Genomic DNA, 9,699 nt, shown 5'->3' on the forward strand with positions numbered 1-9,699 from the left:
TAGTGAATGCAGTGAATGCTTTCTTTCATGGGTTTCATGTAGAGAAACAACTGTAAACAAAAGAGATAAAAAACTATTGTTGGGTTCTTTAAATCTCTGTATTTAAAAAGAAATGAACATATTTCAAACGTACAAAAATAACTTAAACAACATTCACGACAAAATGCAAAAATATGTGCAAAATGACAAAAAAAGCTGTACAGTAATTTCCTAATTTTCTCAGGCGGTCATTTCTGATTTGTCCTCTGACTTTGGAGGCTCAATCTCCATGGCCATTAGGTAACCTGAGGAGGAAGGATAAGAAAACAAAAATAAATGTTTTAAGTTGGATTTTCCTTTTTTAAGCAGAAATGCTCGTCCCACACTGCTCTCTCTCACCCTCCGTGTAGTCTGTCTCAGGTCTGATGGCGATTAAAATCCAGGCCAGGCCCACCAGCAGGGCCACCACCAGGTTGACAGTCACCCATGGGTGGAGAATTTGGTGCTCCAACCCTGTAGGCCTAAAGCAGAATCAGGTCAGTCTCTGTATCAAAACCAGACTTTTTAATGATCTCGGAATATCAGATTATTCCAGCAAGCTCACAGTAGTGCCGTGTTGTTGGAATAGAGGTTGATCCGATCGCTGGTCATTTGCTGGCTCAGAGAGAGAACGAGCGCTGAGAAATACACTGTGTGCAAAAAGCAAAGCCTGTCAACTGAATCCCAAACAGAGCCCATGATGATGTGTTTCTGACGCACAGACAGAGAAGGACTTACAGAACGAGGCGAGAGCCGCCGGATCCAGCGTGATGAACTCCCGCAGAGCCACGGGGCCTTTGGCCAGATTCACCCTGAGGAGAGTTTCATTTGTAGAAAGCACAAACATCTAATTCATAGCGTAAATGGATGCAGTATTCATTCACTTCACACTTTAAATTACAAGATTTATAAAGTGAGATCCCTGTCCCACCCCAGCTCTATAGCCCCTCACCTGAGCTCAAAGTTTCAACACGTTCTTTTTAACTGGGTACAGTTTGAACTGCACCCCCACTTTTCTGATGTTGCAGATTTACTTAAGAAACCTGCTCCTATCAAAAGTTTTGTTTGTAAATAAGAAAGTTTTATTAGCAAAATAAACAAATAACACTTTTTGTTTGCAAACATAAAAATCTGAAAGTTCTGATTGCAAAATAGTGACGTTTTATGTGCAAATACAAAAGTATTTATAATACAATAAACCTGTTTTTTGTTTGCAACTGTTAAATCCAAAATGTTTTGTTTACAAATATATGTTTTTAAAAAGCAATTTTTTTTGTTTGCAAATAGCAACATTTTCATCGAAAATACCACATTTGTCAGCAAATATAAAAATTCTAAAATTTTGCAAGCCAATCACATTTTTTGTTTGCAAATATTAAAAAAATGAAACATTTTTGTGCACAAATATCAAATTTTTTATGATTTTTTTATGAAACCTTTTTATGAATATTAACATTCTGGAAAATATACAAACACCAATTTTGTGGTTTGCAAATATCAAAAATAAAAAAATTGTTTTGCAAGCTCATATCTTGTTTCTTGTAAATATAAATGTATAACAAGTTTTTCTCACAAATACCAAAGTTTTGCTTGCAAATACCGTGTCTGCGTGTGTTCTCTTTGTGTCCATTTTGCTCCCACAGTAGTCTTTGGCTATTTGGTGATTCTAATTTGCCAGAAGGTGTGATGTGTTTTTGTCTGCAACGTGGCGAACCATGATGGATTTCTATTGTGCAGCTTTACCTGTCGAAGGCTGCCACTGTACTGATGGCCAGCAGCATGTAGAGCAGGGACTGGGAGGGATACGCCACGCTTTGGTACTGCTCCAGCAGGTTGGACAGGGCGGTGAGGTGCTGCCCGGCTAGCATGTACACCATCACCACGTTCCACACGGCGTAGCCCGCCAGGAAGCCCTGACAGTATAGACCGAACACCCTGGAGCATGAACAGAGGAGAGGAGGAACACTGAGATGAGAGGACAGACTCGGGATTTTTAAAGTCATACAGGAGACACTTTGCTGTTACCTGAAGCCTCCATGCACTCTGATGGAAACATCTCTGGTGGTCCACAGCGGCTGCATGTGCTGGAAGTCTGCCATGTTGTCCATCGGGTCGCTGGTCTTCCTCCATTCGGAGCGTTCAGCAGCCTGGAAACGCTCTGCATGCAAACACATAAAAAAAGTTAAACAAACAACCTCATCATCAATACCGTCTTCTTCTTCTTCTGTCACTCACTATTTCTCTCCACAAACACCTTCCCGACCGGCTGGCTCTGACCCTGTGGGGCGGCGAACAGGGAGTGCTGCGGCAATGGAGGAGGGGTGTCGGCGATGATGTCATCCTCAGGTACGTCCAGCTCATCGGGAAGCTGCGTCTCAACAACTTTGGACTTCCTGAAGAGTGTATGGCAAGTTAAAAAAAAAAATTAAAACTAAAAACCAGACTATTCTCAGGTCACAACATTAAAGACTTGCAAATATCGAGGCCCTGCATACATTTGAATTTGTTCTCCTTCAATGATGGTTTAAATCAGCTCAGTTATTAATTTATTGTGAACACTTGTGTGTTTCAGAGTCAATAAAGGTGAATAAACAAGAACAGCAACATTATAAAAATCAACTGTCAGCCAAATGATTTCTTTAAATGTGGATATCAAGCCAGAATTTCACAATTAGTGCACCTGTATTAAAATAATAAATTCTTACTTTTTCTTTCGGGGTTTCCTGACCACTTCTTCTCCATCTGTGGTCTGGTCCACGGTGTCTCCGTTCACCAGGTCAGCGTGGTCGTCCTCAAGACCTGAAATCCAGGATTGTCACATACACAACGTTAAAGGGTTCACAACATGGGCAAAGTTTCAGTTTCAGCCAAAAGTTCAGTCCTCAGATTGCTCTAAATGCTTACACTCAGACACTATTTTCTAAATTTGGCTCTGCAGTCTGTCATAGAGTCGCAGAAGCTCCACCCACCTGCCGTTTGTGAGAGGCAGACAATCATAAGAAAGCTGGTTTGAAGTGGGAAGAGCTAAAGTAGCTTGTTTCAGGCAGATGATGAACTGAGGGGGCTGATGCAAGATTCACAATAAGATCCATAAGGATTATTTTGAGCAGTGAATCATGCAAAGCCACTCCAGCAGAGTCTACAGTTAAAAATATGGAGCTAGCTAAAGTTATTATCAAACAGTCTTTCTCCCCTCACCCCCAACTGGTGGCAGCACACGGTTGCTGGAGGTTTGTTCCTGTTAAAAGGAAGTTTTTCCTTCCACCGTCTCTTGCTCTTAGGGCGTTGTCTGATTGTTGGCGGTCTCTCTGTATTATTACAGGGTCCTTACCTTGCAATATAAAGCAGCTACAACTAGCAGAGACAGAATTCTTGAATTCACCTATAGTGGCAGTTTTCTTCTTCTTCCTCCTCCTCTGTGGCGGGGCCTCGACTGTGGCTTCAAGGGTCAGATGATCCCCGATTCCAGAAGCCCTGCGGCTGCCCATGCCTCCCATCTCCATCCCCTGATCTGAAGGCGGCACAAGAAGCTACAGCTTTATTTTAAACAGTGGGTGGAGGCAAATGAGGAAATTGACATTTTTATACAGAAATTTTAGGACAAATTTGAAAAGTCTACTCTCCTTCTTTGTGGTTTTATGTTGTTATCCTTTACTTAAAATTATTCTCCAGAGTTATGGAAGAATTTTAATGGTAACAATTTGTTTTTTAGGACCTTAGTGAACATAAATGCTGTTATATATGTGCAGTTTTACACTGCTCAACAGTTCAATACATAATGCAAAGCTTTCTTTGGGCTCATGATGGCAATTTGAAGATAATTTGGATGACAATGAGAAATATGCTCATAGTGTGAGCGGTGAAGATACAGTTAGGTGCATGAAAAGGTTATATTAAAGAAGCCCTTCAAACCTTTAAATTCATGTTCGTGAAGCATCAAATATGAGAATACAAAGCTGTTTCTTACCGTCTGTATCGTCCACCCCATTTGTCTCCTTTTTCGCTTTCTTCTTCTTGTGCTTTGGTGCTGGAACATCTTCTGTGCACATGAAGGGATAAATAAATAAAGCTAAGTCACATAAAAAATGAGTTTGAGAAGAAATGCAACTCGTTTATTAGAAATATTTTTACCCACCTGTGTCTTGACTTCACATGTGCACAGGTCGCAAGAACAAAGAAAAGAGAGAAGAAAAGTTTAGTTTTGCTGTTTAAAGAGGACCTCGTTTGCTCAATTACTACTTCACTTTTTTATTCTTGGACTCTACTAGAGTCACTTTGCATGAATCAGAGTCCAAAATCATCCTCATTTATCTTATCCTGGGCTTTGGTGCAGCCCTTCAGTTCATCCCCTGTCTAAAAGCAGCTGTTTTAGCTGCTCAAGAGTTGGGAGTTCGCCTTGTAATCGGAAGGTTGCCGGTTCGAGCCCCGGCTTGGACAGTCTCGGTCGTTGTGTCCTTGGGTAAGACACTTCACCCGTTGCCTACTGGTGGTGGTCAGAGGGCCCGGTGGCGCCAGTGTCCGGCAGCCTCGCCTCTGTCAGTGCGCCCCAGGGTGGCTGTGGCTACAATGTAGCTGCCATCACCAGGTGGATGACTGAACGTGTAAAGCGCTTTGGGGTCCCTAGGGACTGAGTAAAAGCGCTATACAAATGCAAGCCATTTACCATTTTTACCCACCATAACTATATTAGAATTGACAGGTGTGTGAGGCTTTTGAGTCTGGGATGACCATATGACTGATAGCCCCTTTCTCTGATGTTGTACAGAGCCAAGTAGAAAAAAATGAAGATACAGAGCAGTCTGAAGTCTGGCTGACTTATTGTGACCTCTAATTCAGTAGGTATTATTAGTATTATTATTATTATTATTATTTCATTTTTATTTTGTTACATGCTTCTTTAATATGATGGCAATCCATTGCTGCGTCATCAGTGTTGAAAGTTGATCAGAGTTCAGGTCCTGTGCTTTTCCACTCACTGTTTAAGGACTGACTATATATATAAATTAAATCGGATTGGAAAGTTTCCTGTCCATTGTTCCTCTTATTCACTTATCTCCAAATTACTTAGTTGCTACTTTTGCCTTGTGACGTCATGCGGGAAAACACAAAGACTGTCACCGGGTGCTCCTGGATCATTGAGACACACACACACACACACACACACACACACACACACACACACAGACACACACACACACACACACCTCTCTTGCATGGCAAAAAAAGCTTCATAGGTCATTTAGCATTACACCACAGTAGCTGCTTGAAATGAAGATGTTTACCCACCTCGACATCGTGGGAAGAGATCGCTGGCCTCTCTGGAGAGACACAGTGAAACACAGAAGTCAGATTTCTCCCTTTGTTCACTCATAAAAACCCCTCTAAAGAACATTTTTATTCCTTCTTTTATAGATTTGTGTTGAAGTTTAACACATTAAATGCAGTTTTTTCATTCCCAAATCTGTCACACCAAAAAAGAAACCTATGTAAAAATAATTGGGATAATAAGACCTACAGTTATATTTTCTGAATTTCTGTCCATACCAACAGAACAACACAAGTTATGCACACATTCTAGTAAATCTAGAAACAAAACTAAACACTTTTTATGACCTTTTTATTTGAAATCCTGCAAGAACAAGACCCTAAAACTGACCCTTCGGTATACACCGCTACTAGACACACCAGAGTCTGAGAAAATCTGACTGGAAAGCTTTTTGGTGCCATCAAACGCATCTTAAACATATCTAATAACTATCACTCCTTCAGTAACAAGAACACAAGAACCAAAGAAACGTAATTTTGAAATTTAGACACAAACTGCCTGAAAGTGATATGGCTGCTCTTACAAAACAGGATAAGCCCATTATAAGAGATTATCTAAGCCATCAGCACTTGCATAACCAATGAAAAAGTTAAGATTTTAACATAAAAAGTTCAAGAACTTTTAGTTATAACCCAGAGTTGGATAAAACAACCGAAGCAAGCATCTTACCGGCGTCTTTCTGGCCATTTCTCCCCCAAGAAACCAGCGAGACAGGAGTTAAGTGACACATGACATCCTGACTGTTTTATCCTCGGCTAAATCTGTGTTAGTACATCTGCCAGGACTGAGGATTACTCCGAGCACAGGTCAAGCCCCTTTTTCAGCGTCTTGGAGTGGCAGTGTGTATTTATGAGTGTGTCGGTGAGTAAAAACATCCAGGAAGTACTTCATCTCACGTAAACCGAGAACCAAATCACTAAGTGATATGACCAGTGAAAGTTTACCCAAAATGCACTTTGAAATGTCACTTTTCAGAAATAAAAACCAAATCTCTTAAAAACAGGCTTTAAATTCACCAAGTCTGATTGTTCAAGTCTGTGTGACGAGTTTATCAGATCTCTGGGTGCTTTTACTCAACTTTCTCCTGTTTCACTGAATAAGTTGTTGCTTAAGAGCACAAAAGAAAAAAAAATGAGGGGTGGCGCAACACTTTTGCACAGGACTGTATGTCTCTAATGTCTTAATGATTTTAGTACATTTTGCGAGGTGCTACAGAAAGAAAACTTATTATTATTAAAGGAAATGTAAAACCAAGTGTGGATCACTTTAATATTTCTCAAATAAGCTACTGATTCAATATTTTCTCTATCAATAACCTTTTTCTCATAATTTAAGACCGAAAACGTCTGGATAAATAAACGTGTAAATAACATAAAGTGAATAAAATGAATAAAAACCAGCCACCACGTGACAAATCAACAGGTTCTTGTTGATTTTTATTAAGAGTTATTACAGAGGAGTTTACAGATTACAGAGATTACAGAGCTGTTAGCTCAGATGAGGTTTGATTTACTCACCTGTGGGAGAGGCGGCAGCTCCCTCACCCTCCGCGTCTACACAGAAAACAGGCAGGTTACAAACACTGTCTGCGCTTTCTGCCCCCCACAGGTACAGTTGGGAGCAAATCACGCCATCCATTTAAATACAACCGTTATGTTGACTTTTCATGCATTATGTGTGCATATCTCTCACCGTTGCTCCTCCTGTATCCATAACTCGTTTAATATTATGCAGCTGGTAACTTTGTTTTACTCGCTTCAGTCGTTTAAAGCGAATAAATCGCTGTTTTGTTGATTTTTCTTTTCCTTTTTTGCTTTGTTTACGCTCACTGAGCGGCGGGGTTGTGGCCCGGATGTATTTAGGAATAGTGTGACGCATTTCCGGTAGCTTAACATTTAGCAAAAATAAAATGAAAAAAATGTATTAAAATTTAAACTTCCAGGTATTAATAATGTTTTGAAGACTACTTTGCCCCTCCCCCTTTTAATCTCTGTGTGTGTGTGTGATTGTTTGTTTTAACCATGGCTGCTAATCTTATTTATTTATTTATTTATTTATTTATTTTTAACTTTCAAGGATTAGCAAACATCAGTGCTTTGGGTGTACAGTAACATACCTTTAAAAATACAAATCTTTTTTGTTTTTGTTTATTTACGTTAATTGTTCATTTTACCCACCATTTGACATGAGAATGTGTCATTTTAGACTGGAATGGATCAAGAAATCATTCATGGCCAAAGGGGACAAACATGCTTTAGATATAGGTTTCTTTTATTGGAGGTCTGTGTACAAGAATAGGGAGGAGGGCAGGAAAAGAGGCAGTTTTGTTTGAATTTAGGTCCTGCGGGCGTCTTTAGTTGAAGAAGTGCTAAATATGTTCCTGCTAGGGTTGCCAACCGTCCCTTAAAAAACGGAATCGTCCCGTATTTAGAAACAAAAGTACACGTCCCGTATTGAGCTAATAAGGGACGCACTTTGTCCCGTAATACAGTGAGAATCAAAAGTAGTCTATAAGTTTTAATGTAATTAACGCTTTGTTTGAAAACATAATTCCCAGCCCCGCCCCTGCTTTGTGACCAATGAGCTGACAGCACACTTATGACAATTCGAGTATGACAATTCAGATTACCGCTCATCTCATTGGTTGAGGAAAGGTCGCTTGCGGAGAAAATACCGGAAGACAACAGATGACCACAACAAAAAGCATGGCCAACAGGGAAACAAACGCCGACACTGCGGTGCAAGTCTCAGACGACAGTACACCTGAAGCTGGGCAAACACTGCGATTTTCAAACTGCACGATTGGCTCGCATGGGTTATAAGTTCGTAGGTCACGATGCAGGTCTCACACTATACCGCCCGATGCTCTGATGCGACCTGAGTCACACTGTGCCTCCATAAAATGAAGGTTATAACAGAAAATCTGTCGCTCGCTCTCCCTCTTTGTCTTTCACTCACACAGACACGCACCACCATCAACTTTGCTAAATTACTAATGACAAACATGATCAGGCAGCTGTGATTGAGCAGCAATGTAAATCCAACTATTTTCACGGTTGTTGTGGTCGTGATAATTTGGTGATGCCACATCGAAAAGGCTCGGATGAGCTTTCCAAAGTTCTACAAGTTGTGCCTCCATCGCTTGAGTCCAGATCACACGCTGCACAGCCGTGCTGCTCCGTCTTTTTCACCGACGTTTACGTGTTTGCGCGTGAGCAGTGTGAGCGGCTGCGGTGACACCCTCACGAGCGATTGATGATCGGGAGCTGGTCGTGAGGTGTTAATCGTTACCCTTCTCGTTACCCCACGTATACTACACGATGCACGATGAAGGCCAAAATCGGGCCGATCACCAAATTGGTCGCACGACTCAAAAATCGGCTCAAAATGGGCCAAAAATCGCACAGTGTGAGCCAGGCATTAGACCAGCAATGTTTGTTCCTCTCAGAGAAAGAAAAAAAGGCTGCAAAAGTGCAGGGAAGAATGGGAAAAGGAAAACACCTGGCTGGAAAAGTGCACGATAACATCTATAAAGCGCACTGCACTGTGTGCCGGCGCACTTTTTCCATAGGTGCTTCTAATGGTGGGCACATGAAGAACATGAGGGGCGTGAAAGCTCGGGGAACCCTTAACCAATTTTTGTCTACCAGGCCACGGCAGAACCAGATATGGTAAACACTGGTTTGTTTGTTTTTAAACCCTCTGGTTAAGGTTAAAATGGGCATGTGCAGTGAATATCAGCGCTATGTGGCCAGAAGTGTGATAATATAATTTATTTTGTGTAATAAACAACTGCAAGGATAGATGATTACAACAAATAGATGAGTAATACATAAAAGTAATACATAGATGAATAATGATGATGAGTTATGACGCGTAATCATGGGAACAAGTGGGTTTACAAACGGGAGCAAAAGCTGAAATAATGCCTCTGCTGAAGCCAATTGCACTAAATGCACTAAATGTGCACTGTTACAAGAATATTTTTCTTTCTATTGTTTTCTATTAATTTATATAATTTTAAGTTAAGCAGGACAGAGTTCTTTTAAAGAAAGATTTACTTTTATTATCAAAAGTTAAGCATGACAGGCTTCTGTTTAAGAAAGAGACCTGTTTTATTGTGTTAATGTTGTCATTTTGAGCTAAAAATAAATGGCTAAATGATTTTTGTTTCCCATGTGTTGATATCACAAAGAATACGCATCTACTTAAATCAAATTCAAGTCAAATGGTTAAAAAAAATAATTTCACACACAAAAAAAGAGCTAAAAAATTCACCACACTGGGAAGGGTGAAGACAACTGGGTCGCCCGGCCCTGGCCACGAGGTGTCCCTTATTTATTTTTCAGGGAGTT

The 9,699-nt window shown here is 40.5% G+C and overlaps 1 protein-coding gene across 1 annotated transcript; it reads right to left on the minus strand.

Annotated features, from left to right (window-relative positions):
- Positions 1–76: 76 nt before the first annotated feature.
- On the minus strand, positions 77–7,723 carry LOC146491707 (transmembrane protein 237A-like). Its single transcript, XM_085150581.1, has 14 exons — positions 7,037–7,723; positions 6,862–6,897; positions 5,305–5,336; positions 4,154–4,164; positions 3,986–4,057; positions 3,401–3,529; positions 2,724–2,817; positions 2,254–2,411; positions 2,044–2,176; positions 1,762–1,953; positions 757–830; positions 584–668; positions 379–500; positions 77–284 (listed from the first exon to the last, which is right to left on the minus strand). Exons 1-14 carry the CDS (start codon positions 7,220–7,222, stop codon positions 220–222), a joined length of 1,389 nt encoding a protein of 462 aa, XP_085006707.1. The 5' UTR covers positions 7,223–7,723; the 3' UTR covers positions 77–219.
- Between the last annotated feature and the right edge of the window lie 1,976 nt (positions 7,724–9,699).

Source organism: Neolamprologus multifasciatus, chromosome 23, assembly GCF_963576455.1.
Source record: "Neolamprologus multifasciatus chromosome 23, fNeoMul1.2, whole genome shotgun sequence".
In the NCBI taxonomy this organism is placed as follows: domain Eukaryota; kingdom Metazoa; phylum Chordata; class Actinopteri; order Cichliformes; family Cichlidae; genus Neolamprologus; species Neolamprologus multifasciatus.